Source organism: Carlito syrichta, unplaced genomic scaffold (genome assembly GCF_000164805.1).
Source record: "Carlito syrichta isolate Samal-C Ts95f unplaced genomic scaffold, Tarsius_syrichta-2.0.1 Scaffold311715, whole genome shotgun sequence".
NCBI lineage: Eukaryota > Metazoa > Chordata > Mammalia > Primates > Tarsiidae > Carlito > Carlito syrichta.
The window spans coordinates 977-19,813 of record NW_007255811.1 but is presented as its reverse complement, the minus strand read 5'-3'; the positions used below and the strand labels follow the sequence as shown (position 1 = coordinate 19,813).

General features: G+C 49.4%; 1 protein-coding gene across 3 annotated transcripts in view; it reads left to right on the top strand.

Annotated features, from left to right (window-relative positions):
• Nucleotides 1-18,611, top strand: part of CUNH10orf76 (chromosome unknown C10orf76 homolog) — a 192,328-nt gene extending 173,717 nt beyond the window's left edge. For all 3 annotated transcript variants that reach the window (XM_021718019.1, XM_021718018.1, XM_008068973.1), the window contains 2 exons: nucleotides 14,901-15,017; nucleotides 17,089-18,611. In XM_021718019.1, the coding sequence (XP_021573694.1) occupies nucleotides 14,901-15,017; nucleotides 17,089-17,181 (210 nt within the window). In that variant the 3' untranslated portion in view covers nucleotides 17,182-18,611. The remainder of the gene's footprint in view (nucleotides 1-14,900; nucleotides 15,018-17,088) is intronic.
• The last annotated feature ends 226 nt before the right edge of the window (nucleotides 18,612-18,837 follow it).

The following is an 18,837-nucleotide window of genomic DNA, read 5'->3' as shown; positions in this document are numbered from 1 at the left end:
CCCAGCAGGTTGAGGGCTGCGGTGGCCGGGAGCGGCCACTGCACTCCAGTCTGGGTGACAGAGTGAGACTCCAACTCAAAAAATAAAAAATAAAAAAATAAATCTCCAAACTACTTTCCACAGGGCTTGAATTAGCTTACACACCTACCAAAAGTGTACAGCATTCAGCTTTTCTCTGCACCCTCACCAGCATATCAGCCATTCTGACCAGTATGAAATGGCATTTCTCTGATGGTTAGCGACATCTGGGAACACATCTACTGCCTCTTGGTCAGTAGAATCTGCTTCTCCTGTTCTCTTGACATTTTCTAAAGTCAAACCTCTTTCTAAAATTATCTAGCCATTTTTTTGTGGATATTAAATTCTCCAACTTTGGATCCTTCACCTTTCTTTTGTTTTAGTTGACTTATAATTACTTTGCTTTTTCTCTAATCATATTAGAATCTTTGGGAATCCCTTTCTTATAGCAATCTTGCACCCAAATAAATGCTGTGTTCTTTCTTTTTTTTGGAGTCTCACTCTGTCACCCATACTGGAGTGCAGCAGCATGCTCACGGCCACCCCAGTGTCGACCTGCTGGACTTAGGCGATCCTTCCACCTCTGCCTTCCAAGTAGCTGGAACTACAGGTGCGTGCTACCACACCTGGCTAATTTTTTTTTAATTGTAGAGACAAGATCTCACCATGTTGCCCAGGTTGGTCTCGAACCCACAGGCTCAGGCAGTTCTCTTGCCTCAGCCTCCCAAAGTGCTGGGATTACAGGCTTGAGCCACCGCGCCCAGCCAATGCTGCATTTTAAATAAGACAAAACGATATTTCACGAAAAGTACAAAGTTTTCATGCCTTCTGTTGTAGCTGCAACAACAGCATCACGAGTTTCCTTTTCTTTTCTTACAACCATCCTTTTGTTGGATTCATTTGTCTTTAAATGGCAGGTAACCAGAGCTGCAGACCTCAGTCTATGGTACAGATCAAGCAACTCAACTCTTTCTTGCAATGCCATGACTCTTCTGTGCTTCTTGGGAGCTCTTGCAGCATCATGAGTGGTGTTTCTTATGTATTGCATGTGTTATTCAAGGTTTACGCTATTTCACTAACCACAATGAAAAATTCATGAGAACTGTTAGAGGTCACTTTTTACTGCAATACGCAATTTATTAGAGAGACTGTTCACATAGAGATGATTAGCATCACACAGCATTCTAAGTGAATGCTCACAGCGCTTGAGCTCACCATAATAGCAACAGGAGGGGGCTGTGAAGTTAGTACAGAGTTAATTTCATGTGGTTAGGGTTTAACATACCGTCTTCATGTTAGTTTACGTTTCTCTCAACTGTGAATGGTGCCATGTTCTGTCTGTGTTTATGTGCTTAAATTTTGATAAATTTTAACTTTTTTCTACAGCCATACCATCCTGCATGTACCCAATCTCATCTGATAAATTTTAACTTTTTATAATAGATTTATGTATATTTTATGGTAGTAAATGATAGAATAGTATCTACATACATTTTATGCATTCGCTATAGCCTTTTAAAAATTTTTTCAACATTTCTAGGCAACGCAGTTTGCGAGACCTTTCAAGTTATTGCAAATCTCCAGAAATGTTTCCAATATATTTTTTTAAATTTGCATATACATGGACCTACAAAGTTCAAACCCATGTTGTTGGTTTTTTGTTTTGTTTTATTTTGTTTTGAGTCAGAGTCTCACTCTGTTGTCCAGGCTGGAGTGCAGTGCATACTCACGGCCACCACAGCCTCGATCTGCTGCGCTCAGGTGATCCTTCCCCCTCAGCATTCCAAGTAGCTACAACTATAGGTGTGCACTACCACGCCCAGCTAATTTTTTGATTTATTGTAGAGACGAGGTCTCACCAAATTGCACAGACTGGTCTCAAATCCCTGAGTTTAGGCAATCCTCTCACCTCAGCCTCCCAGAGTGCTGGGATTATAGGCTTGAGCCACCATGCGTGGCCAAAATAACTTTTTTTTTTTTTAATTGGGGTCTCACTCTGTCGCCCAGACTGGAGTGCAGTGGCCGTTTCCGGCCACCGCAGCCTTGACCTGCTGGGCTCCGGCGATCCTTCCGCCTCAGCCTTCCAAGTAGCTGGAACTACAGGCGTGCACTACCATGCCTGGCTGATTTTTTATTTGTTGTAGAGATGAGGTCTCGCCAAGTTGTCCAGGCGGGTCATGAACCCGTGGGCTCAGGCAATCTATTCACTTCAGCCTCCCAAAGCGTGGGATTACAGGTTGAGCCGCCGAGCCCGTTTCAAAATAACTTTTTTTTTTTTTGAGTTGGAGTCTTACTCTGTCGCCCAGACTGGAGTGCAGTGGCTGCTCCCAGCCACTGCAGCCTCGACCTGCTGGGCTCCGGCTATCCTTCTACCTCAGCCTTCCAAGTAGCTGGAACTACAGGCACGCGCTACCACACCTGACTAATTTTTTGATTTATTGTAGCGATGAGGTCTCACCAAGTTGCCCAGGCGGGTCACGAACCCACGGGCTCAGGCTGTCTGTCCACTCACCTCAGCCTCCCATGGCGTGGGATTACAGGCAGAGCCACCGAGCCCGGCTTCAAAATAACTTTTAACAGCTCTTGTAGTACAGGACTTTTGGCAACACATTTTCTCAGATTATTTCTGAGAAATAATTCTCATTTCTAAAGGACGTTTTGGTCAGCTATAGAATTCTAAGTTAACAGTATTTTTTCTTTCAGCACAGGTAATATTACATTGTCTTCTTGCTTAAATAATTTCTGACAAAAAGTGTGATTTTTTTTTTTTTTTTAAGAAATAGTCTCTGCCAGGCTCGATGGCTCAGCCTATAATCCCAGCACTTTGGGAGGCCAGGGTGAGAGGATTGCCTGAGCCCATGGGTTCGAGAGCTGTCCAGGCAACTTGGTGAGACCTCGTCTCTACAATAAATCAAAAATTAGCTGTGCACGGTAGCGCACACCTATAGGTCCGGCTACTTGGAAGGTTGAGACGGACGGATCGCCGGAGTCCAGCAGATTGAGGCTGCGGTGGCAGGGAGTGTGCCACTGCACTCCAGTCTGGGCGACAGAGTGAGACTCCAACTCAAAAAAAAAAAAGAAGTAGTCTCGCCCTGTTGCCCAGGCCGGAGTGCAGTAGCATACTCATGGCCACTGCGGCCGTGACCTGCTGGGCTCAGGTGATCCTTCTGCCTCAGCCTTGCAAGTAGCTGCAACTACAGACACATACCACCACACCTGGCTAGTTTTTGTGATTTATTGTAGAGACGAGGTCTCACCAAGTTGCCCAGTCTGGTTTGAGACCCCCAGGCTCAGGCAGTCTTCTCTCTTCAGCCTCCCAAAGTGCTGGGGTGATAGGCTTGAGCCACCATGCCCAGCCTGAAATCATCTGTTTTTGTTTTTGTTTTTTTTTTTGAGTCAGAATCTCCTTCTGTCACCCAGGCTGGAGTGCTGTGGCACACTCGTGGCCACTGCAGCCTTGACCTGGTGGACTCAGGTGATCCTTTTGCCTCAGCTTTCCAAGTAGCCAGAACTACAGGTATGCACCACCACACCAGCTAATTTTTTGATATGTTGTAGAGACAAAGTCTCACCAAGTTGCCCAGGCTCGTCCTGAATTCCTGGGCTCAGGCAATCTTATCACCTCCACCTCCCAAAGTGCTGGGATTACAGGCTTGAGCCACTGCACCTGGCCAAAATGCGTATCCATATCTTTGTTCCTTTGTATGTTATATGTCCTTTTTTCTCTAGTTGCTTTTAACATTCTATTTTTTTTTTTTTGAGTCAGAGTCTCATTCTAGAGTGTAGTGGCATGCTTACAACCACTGCAGCCTCAACCTGCTGAGCTCAGGCCATCCTTCCACCTATGCCTTCAAAGTAGAGCTGGAACTACAGGCGTGCATCACCTCACCCAACCTATTTTTTTTTTTTTTTTTTAGTTGGAGTCTCACTCAGTTGCCCAGACTGGAGTGCAGTGGCCGCTCCCAGCCACTGCAGACTCTACCTGCTAGGCTCTAGCAATCCTTCCCCCTCAGCCTTCCAAGTAGCTGGAACTACAGGTGCGCGCTACCACACCCGGCTAATTTTTTTGATTTTTATTGTAGAGATGAGGTCTCGCCAAGTTGCCCAGGTGGGTCTAGAACCTGCCGGCTCAGACAGTTCACTCACCTTGGCCTCCCAAAGTGCGGGATTACAGGCTGAGCCACCAATCCCGGCCCACCCAGCTTATTTTTTGATTTATTGTACAGATGAGGTCTTGCCATATTGCCCAGGCTGGTCTCGAACCCCTGAGCTCAAGCAACCCTCTCACCTCGGCCTCCCAAGGTGCTGGGATTATAGGCTTGAGCCACTCTGCCTGGCTTTTTGGCAACTTTATTATGATGTGCCTTATATCTACCATTTTCTCTTTATTGCATTAATGAATTTTTAGAATAAGAGCTCTTTAAATGTCCTTATTATTCATTTCATCATCTCATTTGTGAGTCTATTTCTATTGACTGGTGTTTTTCTTGGTAATAGGCCACATTTTTCTACTTCCTGACATGTGTCTGGTGATTTTTTTTGTGTGTGTCCAATTCTCACTCTGTCATCCAGGCTGGAGTACAGTGGCATGCTCACGACCACCACAGCCTTGACCAGCTGGGCTCAGGTGATCCTTCTGCCTTCAGCCTTCCAAGTAGCTGAAACTACAGGTGTATGCCATCACACATGGCTAGTTGTTTTTGATTTATTGTAGAGATGAGGTCTTGCCAAGTTGTCCAGGCTGGTCTTGAACCCGTAGGCTCAGGCAATCCTCTCACCTAGGCCTCCCAAAGTGCTGGAATTATAGGCATGAGCCACCATGCCCGGCCTGTCTGGTGATTTTCATTGGATACTGGGCATTGTGATTGTTACGTAGTTGAGTGCTAGATTTTACTGTCTTTCTTTAAGTTGTGTTGGACTTTATTCAGGAAGGCAGGTAAATTATTTGTGAAGAATCATGATCCTTTTGACATATTTTTAAAACCTTAATTTGGGTAGTTTTAGAGTAGCTTTCAGTGCTAGTTTAGTGCCACTGCTAAGGTGTCTGGCATCTCTTTTTTCAGCAAGTACTCTCCATTCTGGTTAGTCAGAATTCAAACACTTCCCAGTCTTTTGTGAGTTCTGAGGATTGTTCAGCTTACAGATCTTGTCATTTTTGTCTGACCTGATTGAGTCAGATCCTACACATGCAGTCCTTACTATTAAGCAAGAGATTTAATGGGGCCACTGCAAATTTCAGAAGCTCTTTCTCTGCCCGGCTTCCTCTTCTCTAACATTCTGCCCTGCCAACTCCAGTGTGTCTCCTTAGCCCAGCAAGACCTTTAAGCTCTCCTTTTTTCTTTCTCTTGATTCCTGTCCTTCATTACCTGTTATCCAATGTCTGAAAAGAGTTGTTTCTGCCGGGCATGGTGGCGCATGCTTATAATCTCAGTACTTTGGGAGGCTGAGGTGGGAGGATCACTTGGGGCCAGGAGTTCGAGACCAGCCTGGGTAATGTAGCAAGACCATATCTGTATTAAAAAGAAAAGAATTGTTTCTTTCCTAGTTCTCAGTTACTCTATCATGACTGCAAATAGAATCCTGAAGCACGTTAAAATATTACAGTATATCCTGAGTTACCCAGCTGAATTTTTAAAATTTCACACATTTTTCAGAGAACCTTCCTGTACATTAACTATTCATATATATTGTCTCCTCCTACTTCTTTCTCTTTCTTCTTCCTCTTTTTTCAGTTACTATAGAGAAAAATCTTGAATGGATATTGAAAATGGTATAAATAGTGAGCATTATTATATCCTTTCCAAGATAATTCACTAAAAGATATCTATTCCATTTCCCTATTTTTTTTCCTTCTATTATTGGGCCTTGGTCAGCCTTAATACTGACCATTTATGAAGGCTCAACCCTCAAATTTCTCAAAACAGCAAAGGTCTTTGATATTTTACCCTTCTGTCTGCTTGGTCACTATGCCCCTTTCAAGCCCTCTTTCTGACCATGAACCAAGCTTTGTCCTGTATAAGAGAAGGATAAGCAGAGAGCGTCTGCAGGAAGCTAGCAATCTGCTCTGGGTAGGAGTTAGCCTTGGAGCTCATGAATCTCATTGTTTCTTCTCTTCGTCTTCTGAGAAACAAAGCTTTTCGTTGCTATGTGCAAACAAGTGCTAAGAATAACTTAGCAAGTCTTTGAACTTGACTGCTCAAAGGTCACCATGTGTGTCTGCTTAAATTGTTTTGGACTGTTATCTAATGAGTACACTGCATAGTGAGCGGAATTTATGCAGTTGAAATTCATCACTAAGCTGAACACACCTCAGAAGGACATTTCAGAATGGATCAAACCTGATTTCTGAGAAACTGCAACTGTAGCTTGTGTATTTTGAAAGTAAAGTGATAACCTTTCCCACCCTTTTCATCTTCTGCCCATCCTTTGTACCGGAGTTCTTTTTTCAGTGTCAGGGCTGAGCATGAAGGATCTGCCCTTCAGGTGGTGAGCCATGACGAAGCCTAAGCCATCAGTGCCAGAGTCACAAACGTGTCCAAACTAGTGGTCCCCCACAGCTGCTGTCTCAGGGGTCCCGTTACACTAGTGGAAAATGTTGCATCCAGAATCAGCTACCACACTGCATTGGTTCTGTGCCAATTAAAAAGAAGAGCCGACTACTACAGTAATGTAAAGTGGAGGAACTGGTAGACAAATGGGAGGAGACCTTGGATTCCTTCCTTTTCCCTGTCTTGAAAGTGTGATACCGTCTTGGCCTAGCCAGCTGCCTGTTAGCTGGCCAGTTAGCAACTGGCTCCACACCACACGTAGTGCTACTGGCTCAGCCCTCTGTGTGCTTCCATCTTGGGTGTGCCTGTCGATGGTGGTTTACCTTGATTCCCCAATTTGCTTGTTAGCTCTGTAAAGGCAGTACTTGGCTCTGAGGACTTTAGAGGTCTATCAGAGTGCTAAGAACAGTGCTGAGTGTACTGTCAGGGTCTCACCCTAATTGTACCATGTGACCTTGATGAGAGATTCCTTTTTTGTTTGTTTGGGCTTGTGTTACTAAATGAGTCCACAAACATGTTGACTGTTCACTGTTAGGACTCTGTTAGGCATTGTGAAAAATCTGTAACACCGGGTCTCCTTCAGGGTGCTAAGCATCTAGCTATGACAAATTTCAATGAGGAAATCAGTAGTAATGACGTGTTTGTTTCTCGAGGAGAAGGCCTGCCGCTCTGCCTGCCTACACTTGTCTATGCACAAACCCTAAAGCAGTATATTCTTTCCTTCACTGGGAAGCCTGTAGAATGCAGATGTCTTCCAGGAAGGTTGGGGAGGATGGGGGAAATTTTCTTATTTAAGGCTGGAGTTGGAAGGGGAGCTATGGAAATAGGTCAGTTCTCCCAATTTCAGGCCCTAAAAAAACAGTTATTCATAGGGCCATATCAAAGTGAAAGAAAACAGTAATAGCTGCAGATTAAGCACCTTCTGTGTGTCAAGCATAGAGAACTTTATATACATTGTCTTGTTTAGTCCTCAGAGCCAGTTCTATGTGATGAAATTATTATCATTCCCATTGTAAAGATGAGGAAACTGAGGCTCACTCAGCTCCCCCCTGCTAAGCGATGAGACAGGATGAGTCAAGGAAGGCTGACTCTAGAGCCATATCTTTCTTTTTTTGAGTCAGAGTCTCACTCTGTCGCCCAGGCTGGAGTGCAGTGGCATGCTTGCAGCCTCGACCTGCTGGACTCAGGTGATTCTTCCACCTCAGCCTTCCAAGTAGCTGAAACCACAGGCTGGTCTCGAACCCCTGGGCTCAGGCAGTCCTCTTGCCTCTGCCTCCCAAAGTGCTAGGGTGACAGGTGTGAGCCACCGTGCCCGGCTTAGAGCCATATCTTAGCCATAGTGCTGTCTTGAATATTACTAGCCACTGATGCATGCTTTTCAGCACCCAGGCGCAACTAGGCTCCTCGGGGACCCACCAAGGTCTTTACTTTATCTTTAATTAGTCCTGAATTTGGAAGATTAAACATGGATCATAGGGGAAGAAGAATTGGTTTTTGTTTCTCATCAGAATTCCTCTTCCGAGTTGCTTCACACCTGATGCCCATTTACCAGTTGTGAATATGTCACTGGGAGGCTGTCCTTAGACCAGGGAAATTGCAAGGTTAGGGACAGAGCTAGCTATGTTGCTTCTGGGAGAATAGACAGCCGTTCCTCATTGGAGGACACACAGCCCGTCTTGGGGAAGGGCTGGTTTTAGGAAAACAGAGGAAGGATGGAAGACTAGATGAAGTCCTTTCAGAGAAAATGAAAGATTATTTTTCCTTCAATCTTTTGCCAAAGGTTATAGGCATCTCAACCCTGTAACAAGTCCAGAGAAGGGAGTTAGGCAATGAATGCCCCGAGTAGGTCATTCTAATTTTTACAGAAAAAGGTAACTTCCTTTGAGTTTGAGGACGTTGACTGGGTTTTAGAAGGAGAAAGGCTTGAGGCTTCTAGGCTGACAGTGAGTGTATTTGACTTGTGACGTCCGTCCACAGATGACGAGAGGGAGACTTCAGTCTGCAGGTGCCATAAAACTGCCTGCGGCTGCTCAGACCTTCCTCTCCTCTCTAGCAGTCCATTGGCCAGAGACCATTATTGGAGGCCTACTGTGTACTCGGTCCTATTTCCTTTAGGAATAGGACATTATGCTGGGACCAGGAGGTCAGAGTAGTGAACAGTTCACAAGGGTGGTGTGGGAGAAAACCTGACCATTCGGACCTTTTTTTTTTTCTCTTCTGTAGACCTCCTCTGTGGTCACAGATCGTCTTGATTCTGTGGGCACTAGGATAGATGTGTCCCAAATCCTAAACCATTATGAGGGATGAACGCCTTTACCCATCTTGGCATGGACCAAACTAATTATTTCTCGTTCATCAGCTTATAGAATAAGTACTGCCTGCTCAGCCCCTCCAGCTGATGGGAGAGAGAAACAAAGTTCAGTGTCCAGCTTTGTGCCTGGTGGCACTCATCTGTGATTTCTGAATTTGATCCCTCAAGCTGTCCTTTCCTGCTTTGTGGAAGAAATGGGTCCAAAAAATCATATTCTCCAGTGAGTAAATATCTGATGTAGAACAAGTGATCAGAGTCCAGTGGGAGAAAGAGATGGAGATAATCATGAAAATCCTCTAAAAAGCCTTTTTATCCTTTTTCTCTCTTAATACATTTCAACTCCTATATCTGTTTCAGATCAACCAGAGATTACTGTATTTTCTGTGATTAGGGTTTTTTTTGTTTGTTTTTTGAGTCGGAGTTTCACTCTGTCGACTCAGGCTGGAGTGCAGTGGCACACTCACGACTGCCACAGCCTCGATCTGTTGGGCTCAGACAGTTCTTCCTCCTCAGCCTTCCAAGTAGCTGGAACTACAGGCACATGCCACTACACCTGGCTAATATTTAGATTTTTTTTTTTTTTTTTGAGTTAGAGTCTCACTCTGTCGCCCAGACTGGAGTGCAGTGGCCGCTCCCGGCCACCACAGCCTCGACCTGCTGGGCTCCGGCCATCCATCCGCCTTAGCCTTCCAAGTAGCTGGAACTACAGGCGTGCGCTACCATGCCCGGCTCACTTTTTTGATTTGCTGTAGAGATGAGGTCTCGCCAAGTTTCCCATGCGGGTCTTGAACCCGCAGGCTCAGGCAATCCACTCACCTCAGCCTCCCAAGGCGTGGGATTACGGGCTGAGCCACCGAGCCCGGCTGATTTTTTTTTTTTTGTAGAGATATGGTCTTGCTATGTTACCCAGGCTGATCTTGAACTCTTGGGCTCAAGCAATCCTCTTGCCTTAACCTCTCTCAATGATGGAATTACAGGCATGAGCTACTGCACCCAGCCTTACTTTCTAATTTTGGTATCTTGTGGTTTTATCCTCATCTTTAGCCTCTTAGGAAGACCATACATGTGACCCTGGTTGGAGGTGGACTAGTGACAGCCTTTCATGCTTTCAAATAGGGGAGGGCGGGCTCAGTGGTTCAGCCTGTAATCCCAGCACTTTGGGAGGCTGAGGTGAGTAGATTGCCTGAGCCCACGGGTTCAAGACCAGCCTGGGCACTTTGGTGAGACCTCATCTCTACAATAAATCAAAAATTAGCCAGGCGTGGTAGCGTGTGCCTGTAGTTCCAGCTACTTGGAAGGCTGAGGTGGTGGAGGGGTCGCTGGAGCCCAGCAGGTTGATGCCAGGTGGCCATGAACCTGCCTCTGCATTCTAACCTGGGTGACAGAGTGAGACACCAACTCAAAAAAAAAAAAAAATGGTGAACTAGAGGAAATACTATAGATACCAGCTTAAATTGAGAAGTTCATGAGCCCAAGTTTGTGGTCAGGCCACATCCTACTACTTAGTTGTCCTCTCATGTCACTCTGCTGGGAATTCAGGCCAACAAAGATTTGAGACAGCAATTTTTCAAGCACCAGGCAAAGGCCCTCTGGCATCAAGACTGAATAACTCTTGCCAGGAACTTTTCCACGTTGGTGGTTCTTATTTGCTGCTATCTTCAGGCTAGAAGTTATTTACCGTTTCAGAGGCCCTGTTTAAAAAAACATGGGGCACAGGCTACTGAACGGTCTGTGGGGAAAGAATAGTATATGCGCAAGGGCGTGTGTGCGTCGGGAACATCATCAGCAATCTTGAACTACAAGTGCCCTGGGATCTCACCTACTTCGCGACCCTGAAGGCATCATGAGATCCTGTGGCCAAGAGCCTGACAGTCTGAATCATGCTAGGCCAGGCTCTGTGGGCCTCTCTGCTGTTTCTCTTGAGTGTTATTCAGAGTTATTCTCAGCATTCCCTGACTTCTGGCTGATGTGTTGCCAGTTACACTGAGGACAGTGAGGTCACACTGAATAGGAAATGTTTTTTCTCTTCACCAGAATCTGCTGCAGGCTGAAGGAAGGTGTGTGAGGCCCTAACTCCTGGCTTCTGGTTAGAACTATCTGGAGATAACCAGACTTTCAAATACTGCCTGCCACCAGAGAGAGGCTTTCTTTATAAAATTAGTAACCATTATTAACTGTTCACTATGTGCCAGGCACTGCACCATCATTGTCTCATTTCATCCTGTCATCAGTTTATGAGGTAGATAGTTTTATCCCTGTTTTATAGACATGAAAACCGAGGTGCAAAGAGATTAAGAAACTTATATAATTGATATAGCTAATTAGTGGTGGCTCTGGGACTGAAATTCAGATGCGTGACCTCAGAGCCCATGCTCCTAATGATTTTGCTGTCTTCTCAGGCCCTTCACCTCCAGAGCCCTCAGGGACAGGCATTTAGGTCTTCCCCACTCCCACCCAGTTTGTTTTTCCCTCACCTAAGTTGAGACATATTGTTTGGTTTTTTTGAGTAGGAGTCTACTCTGTGAGCCTCCTAGGCTGGAGTGCAGTGGCATGCTCATGGCCACCACAGCCTCGACCTGCTGGATTCAGGTGATCCTTCTGCCTCAACCTTCCAAGTAACTGGAACTACTGCCACTACGCCCAACTAATTTTTTGATTTATTTTAGAGACAAGGTCTCATCAAATTGCCTGGGCTGGTCTTGAATCTCTGGGCTCAGGCAATCTTTTCACCTCCACCTCCCAAAGTGCTGGGATTATAGGTGTGAGCCACTGCACCCAGCTGAGGCGAATTGTTTTTTTTTGTTTGTTTGTTTGAGTTGGAGTCTCACTCTGTTGTCCAGACTGGAGTGCAAAGGCGGCTCCTGGCCACCGCAGCCTCGACCTGCTGGGCTCCAGCAATCCTTCCGCCTCAGCCTTCCAAGTAGCTGGAACTACAGGCGTGCACTATCACGCCTGGCTAATTTTTTTGATTTATTGTAGAGATGAGGTCTCATCAAGTTGCCCAGGTGGGTCTCGAACCTGTGGGCTCAGGCAGTCCACTCACCTCAGCCTCCCAAAGCGCGGGATTACAGGCTGAGCCACCAAGCCCGCTAGTGAATTGTTTTAAGGCAAAGAATGCATGAGGTTTTTGAAACTGAGGCCATTTGTGTATCCCTCATCTTCTACTTGAATTCAGAAGTTGTTCCTTTGTGGTGAAGAATCAGTTATGCATATAGGATCTTTGGGATTGTGCGAAATAGGTATGTACTTTCGGGACTGTGAAGGTAGTTTCTTTTGAGTCCAGGAGGTGTCCAGGCAACTGTGTAGCCATTGGCATGCCAGTGTTTTCATCAATTGTATGTTACTTTCAGCAACTTGAAACTTATATTCCGTGTCATCTTAGGAAGGTGAGTTCAAGTTCCATTTTCTAGAGAGGTGGGCTGAGACTCCAAGAGGTTAAGTGACTTGTCTAAAGTCCTGTGGTAAGAGTGGGATTCCCAGTTCAATTGTCTTTCTGTCTGGCTGTGGCCAGGCTCCAGGGTCCCATCCACCGAGGGTCATAGGTGAGGGCGTAAGGATTCCTTAGAGAACATGTGACGTGTAGGTGATTTGCTAACTTTGAAGCCACTTTGAGCTGAGGGGTGGACATGAGTCTAAAGATACAAGTCTGATAAAAGAGCATAAACTTGTGCTTGGGGCACAGGCTGTTACCTGACGGATTAGAAAGGAATCTCAGCCTGGGAGGGGACCTTGGCGTTGCCAGGAAGCCAGGTACTGAGGTTGTGCATTGTGGTAGATATTCAGTGTTGCCCTCGCCATGTCCCTGGCCAGTGCTGAGGGTCAAATGGGGCACGTTCCTCGAGCCTGAAGCTCCAGAAAGCAAAGCCCAGCGACCAGGTGCCCTGGTGCTCTGAAGTCCTGGGCGGGCTGGAGCCCCGACTCGGCCTAGAATGTCTTCTTCCCCTGGGAGTGGAAGAGAAGGGACTGAGGACAGGAACAGCAGGGACTGGAGGAGCTGACTGGCAACCTCCTCTGGGTAAAAGAGGAAGAAAGGAAGTGACCCCACAAGAAGGGGCTGGAGGAGGGACAGGGGCGATGGGCAGTGTCTGGGTGCGAAGAGCGCTGAGGCCAGGTGCCCTCCGAGTCCCGTAAGGCATCGGTTCTCCCTCAGGGGCCTTCTCTGCCTCCACCTCCTTGCAACAAACAGAACAGGCTGCCCTGGCAAGAGCCAGCTTCCCTGAGAAAGGAAAAACTCCGTTCTAGCAGAGGTCTTAGACCTTCTACTCTGCCCTGGCAAGAGGAGAAAGGTCAGGCGATCACGCAGCCTGTCCTGAGGCCCAAGGCTCTTAGGATGTCGTCAGAGGATACAGCCATGTCTTCATGTGCTGCACCTTTTTCTCAGAAATTGGCTTCAGCCTGCATGGAGTTTGTCTTTTGGCACCTGGCACCCCTTGGGGAATGCTGAGCCCAGGTTGCTCGGTCTTGGGCATCGCCAGAGCTGTCCAGATTTCAGGGCTTAACAAAAAAATCACATAGACTTCTCTTCTGGCTGGTTCCATCTGGGAGGAACGTTGCCTTTTTCTGGGCTTGAGCCATTCACTTCTGAGCCAAGACCTTGGCAATAGATGTTCCAGCCACGAGTGCGGCCCACGTGCATAAGCGGACTAGATTACTTTGTGGGTGACTGCCATTGCCGGATACGAGTCCTCCTGCCCGCAGAGCTGACAAGTGGAAGGAGAGGCAGAGGAGCCAGAGCCAGACAAAGTGATCTTGTGGAGCAGGGTGTCTGCAGGGACAGAGCTGAGCCAGACCTCTGCTCTAACTGCTGCTTCCCTCCAAACCCAAACTGGGCAACCCTCCCACAGGGACACAAGCCTTCCCTATGCCCTCCAGCCCCTCTCTCTCTCTCTCAGGAATTCTTGGCAGGCCACCAAGTGGAGTGTGCCCTGGTACAGATTTGTAGTGCTGTGGGAAGCAGTCCAGAGGCACCTCTGAGCCCTCAGGGTCTGTCCTCAGTCACTCACCTATCCCGCTCTGGCTCAGGGTCCCTCCTCACTCACTCATTGCCCCAGCTCCCTCCTGAGCAGGGAGCTCTCCATGATGTCACAGGCTTTCCTCCACGTCAGGCCAACCTCACTCAGATTCCCAGAGTGGACAGTCATTCCCCCTGGGCCTCCCCTTCCTTCCCAGCTCACTTCTCCCGACTTGTGCTCCTGTCCCCTGACTGTCCTTGCCTTTGATTCATGGTCTTATGAGCTGAAGTCACATCAGGCCTGGCTGTGGTGGCTCCTTCCTTCTGTAACCACAGATCCCAGGGCTCCGGGAGCCAGTGGAAGCCTGAATCCTACTGCCCTGGAAAATCAGAGGGGTGTTGTGGGAGACAGACTCCTCCTCAGAACAGCAGCTCCAGCTTGGTCTTGAAGGTGTACCCTACAGCCCAAGGCTGGGATGCCCAAAAGTTCAGTCCAGGCACTGGGTGGAAAGATTGAGCTGGCACTGAGAGATGAAAACAAGTGGCAGATGGTGCCGAGGAACATCCCAGGATGGAAGAGATGTGGTTCCCAGAAGGGGGGAAGGAAGGAGACACTGGCAAAGTCTTACTCAGCCACTGTGACAACCTGGCCCGAGAAAGCTTCGGGATGGGGCTGAGAACACATGTATGGTAGCAGGGATACTGGGGAGCTCAGACTCTCACCCTGCTGGCCCCTCTTCTCGTGCTCTTTTGCCACATCCCGAGTAAACAGCCTGGAAAAAGGTGCGGCACATGAAGATGTGACTGTATCCTCTGAGGGCATCCCAAGAGCCTTGGGCCGCAGGCCAGGCTGTGTGATCACCTGGGCTTTCTCAACCAGGCCAGGCTGAGCTGGGCTGGGCAGGGCAGGGCAGGCAAGGACTGGGAATCAGGTGCTGCTCCCCGCAGCCAGGCTTCTTTTTGGGGGATAAGCGTGAGCAAGGTTTCTGGGGAGCAACCCCAACATGAGCCCAACCCTGCAGGGCCTGCGACCTGCGTGGCCTAAGCCCTGCCTGGCCCTTGATGCCCCCAGGTGCTGGAGGTGGTGCGAGCCAACTATGACACGCTTACGCTGAAGCTGCAGGATGGCCTGGACCAGTATGAGCGCTACTCGGAGCAGCACAAGGAAGCTGCCTTCTTCAAGGAGCTGGTGAGTGCCTCGCCCCCCTGCCTGTGTCTCTTAGGGCCTATCCCCAGTCATCGGGTTCTGCTGTGCAGATGGGCATCTGGGGACAACTGCAGCTTGCCAGAGGCCAGTGAAGAGCCTTGAGGGTCTGCTGGGATCAGGTGTGCAGCTTCTTTCCCAGAGCAGTCTCGACCAGGCAGCGGGAGAAGGCCACCCCCTGTAGCCACGGAAAAGGCCCTGCACAGCCCCACTGGACCTGGGGAGAACTGTGTTTCCAGCGGCAACTCTGGCTCGTTCCTTGTCCTGTCCCCAGAGCCATTCATGAGAGGAATTGAGTGTTCACTCCTATGGACTCATTTCCTCCTGAGTTCCTAACTGGCCGCTGATCTGAGTCCCTCCAGCCCGACTCTCCAGTCTTCACTCCCACGCCCATTCTGCAGCCACCCAGCATCCCACAGCCCTACCCGTGGCCTCTTGGAGCCAGTCAGCATTTGCTCTGCCTCCTACTTCATTCCTATCAGCGTCTCTACAGGTCCAGCCTTTCCTGTTGACTAGCCCTCTCTTGCTCTGTGCTCAGAGTTGCTCTCAAGAAGAGCTCGCTTTCCCTGAAGTCTCACCACTCTACCTGCTTGGTTGACACAGCCTGGCTGGGCTGAGACCAGAACAAACAGCCCTCAGCACCCACTTTCCATGTGGTCAGATGCCCCTTTGCCAGGGCAGAACCTGCATCCACCCTCTTCTTACCTCCCACCCCCAGTCCGTGGTGAAGGCACCAGAGGTCAGATTGTTTTGTGCTAAACACAACCTGCTCTGACCCTGCCACGACATTCCTTGGGACCATAGACTTCCTCCGGGTGAGGAAGATGTGTGCTGGGCTAAGTTGTTGGTAACAGGGAAGCTGATAGTGCAAAGGAAGAGTATGTTTATGGAGTGGCTGGTGAGTCTTTAAGTGGATGTGGGAGAATTTCTGGGAGCCAACAGTTCACAAAGAGAGCAAGTTACAGGGAAGCCATGGAGGTCCTCGGCGTTAGAGGAGCTTGTATCTCAAGGTCTGGGCACTGGCTTCTGCCTTACTCAGTTGACTCACATCTGTTCCCCAGCACAGGAGAGCAAGAAGAGTCTGATGGCGTTTGGAGCTCTGGGCTTGAGGTGTCTGTAGTGTGCCAGGCCACCCCTCCTCTTCTTCCTGCCTGTTGACTTCACTAGGCTTCCTGTGAAGCCTAGGTAAAGCAGAGGCCGAAGGAAGCTCCCTGGACCTCGGGGCCTGGGACAGACACAAGTTCTCTTCTCTTTCTGCGCCTCCCCGCTTTGTCTCTCACGCAGCCCACCCTCCTACTTCCCATGGAGGCGTCTCTCGATGAGTCTGCTAGATTTCTGTTGGAGCCTCTGACCCCTCTCCCGGCTGTTCCCCTGCTGACACTGATAGCACTTGGGCAGGGTCTGGGTCCACGGGTGGAGAGTGCGTGAGTGAGAGTGGGCACACAGCAAGGAAGTGCCTGACCTTTCTCACGTGGGCAGCAGGCTTTGATGTGGAAGGAGTGCTGGGCTAGGAATTCAGAAGCCTGGGTCCTGCTCCCAAGCTGGGACTCATGAGCTGTATCATCTGATCCCGGTCATTGGCCTCCTTGGGTCAGACCCCTGCATCTCTAGATACTCCTTCCATCCCGAAAAAGTAGATAAATTCGGGGAGAGTGAGAAGACTAGAGACACACCCAAAAAGAGGTAGCCCAAAGAGTGAGTCCTCTGACCTCCATTTCTCCTCCGCCAGACCGTTCCCTTCTCTGCAAGGCTGAAGCAAGGAGAGGCTGACTTCAGCCTCCTTTCTTGTCTCTGCCTGCTTCTACCTCCCGGGCGCCCAGATGCTCCTCTCACCTCCATTGGAATTTCTGCCTCTCAGCCCCTCTTCTTTTCTTCCCTGCTGTCAATGAACTTTGCTCATTTGCCTGCAAGGGTAATAGTTGTGAAGCGTTCAGTTCCTAAGAGAGAAACTTCCAGTGCTCCTTCTTGGCTTGTGCCTCAGGCCCTGCCCTCACTGTGTGTGACGCGTCTCTCTGTGTTCTTTCTGCCTGTGCCTCCCACACCCGCCCTTTCCCAGGTCCGATCCATTAGCACTAACGTCCGGAGAAACCTGGCCTTCCACACGCTCAGCCAGGAAGTCCTGCTCAAGGAGTTCTCCACCATTTCCTGAGGCCACGCCTGCCGAGTTACCACTGCCTGCCCTCACCCATGGGCTCCTGGCTGGAGGGGGAGCCGGGGAGAGGGGCTGCCCCAAGGTTGGAGAGAAACGCAGACACCAAGTTCCCTTGGTGAAGGCCACACTCCAGCAGAGCTTGGACGGTGAGGCAGGAAGGGCAGGCCAGGACGAGCTTACTTGGGAGGAGGGGTGGGCACAGTGGGGAGAGGCCTCCAGGGGTGTTTGGCTTCCAGGTGGGCTCCTGAAACAGCCCTCACATTTCCAGTCGGGATTACGAGTGGTGGCTGCTGACTGATTTCCAGGAGTTGGCAGGCAAGCCTCTGGGTGCTGGGCTGAGAACAGATCAACTCTCAGAGGCAGCTGGAGCCATGTTCTTCTGCCTCTGGGCCTGTGGCTGTGCCCTACTGGCACTCTGTCCTATCATTATGGCCCTTGACTCAGGCTTCAGGAAGGGCAGGAATGGGGGCCCTGTCTTCTGTTTTCTAAATTCAGAGCTGACACCTCTGGGAAATGGGATGAGAATCCGCCCAGTGCCCTGCCACGGCCACCACTCTCTGAAGTTTCGCTTTGGCACCAGGAGGGCCTGTTAGCGCTCTCTCCTCCAGCACAGTAGAGTCACAGCCTTAGCTTTCATTTTTAATCTGGTTTAAGCTGTCTTTAGGGTGTGTGTGAAATAAACATGGCCGGCTTTCTGGAGCCCTGGAGGTGCCTACTTTGTCGGTCCCCTCGCCAGCAGCTCCCCGCCTCCCCAGCCCCTCCTCCAGGAGCCTTCCTTGAGCTCCCTCCATGGTCCGCCCCCTCGCCCTGCTGTTGTTTACATCCAACCTGCCTGAGAATTTCCTCTAGGGAGGAGTCTGTTCCTGCTGTGGTCTGGTGCCTGGGAGAGAGAGAACCTGCTGGGCAGGGTGCCCGCCATCAGAAGGGCCAGGCGAATGCCATGTGGGGGCCTCCACTGTCTCCACCGTGTTCGGGGTGGGCCACAGACCTCCTGTCCTTGGGAAGGTGGCTTGAGGTTCCTCCTCTGAAAAGCAGCTGCCTGGAGACCCTCTTGGCCTGGCGTGGGGGGGAAGCAGCTCCAGAAGAACCCAGGAGTAAATGAGGGACCAGCCTGGAGCACAGGTCTGGGACCCCACCCCCCACCCCAGCTGCTGTCCATGGACCCTCGGATCTCTTTGGGACATTTGCCCTCCCTGAAACCAGAGTTCTGGCTCCAACGCTGTGCAGATCTGCACTCATTCCCAGGACCACTAACAGGCTGCCATGTGTCGATGTAGGTTCCTAAGGGGTCCAGGCTGGATCATCTCTGATCACTCCAGGATTGCTCAGCCTGGTGCATCTAGGGTTTTCCACGGTGGTCAACCCCAGAGCAGCTGGATCTGGAGCTGGTGACAAGGTGAAGTTATTAAAAACTGATTGGCGTGGGACTGTTGTTAGTGTCTTTCTTCCTTCTTAATCTAATCTCTGTTGCCCAGGCTTGGTTCTCAAAGACAGAGTTTAGTAAACTCCCAGGTGTTGGCCCCCTCTGGTCAGGACCCTTGCTTGTCCTTACAGACCCTCCTCTGAGCCTCCTGACCCTAGTAGAAGCCAGTTGGGCTCAGAGAGTCGCAGCCTCCCTTGCGCTCTGGGTGGGAGGGAGAAGGGAGTTCCCTT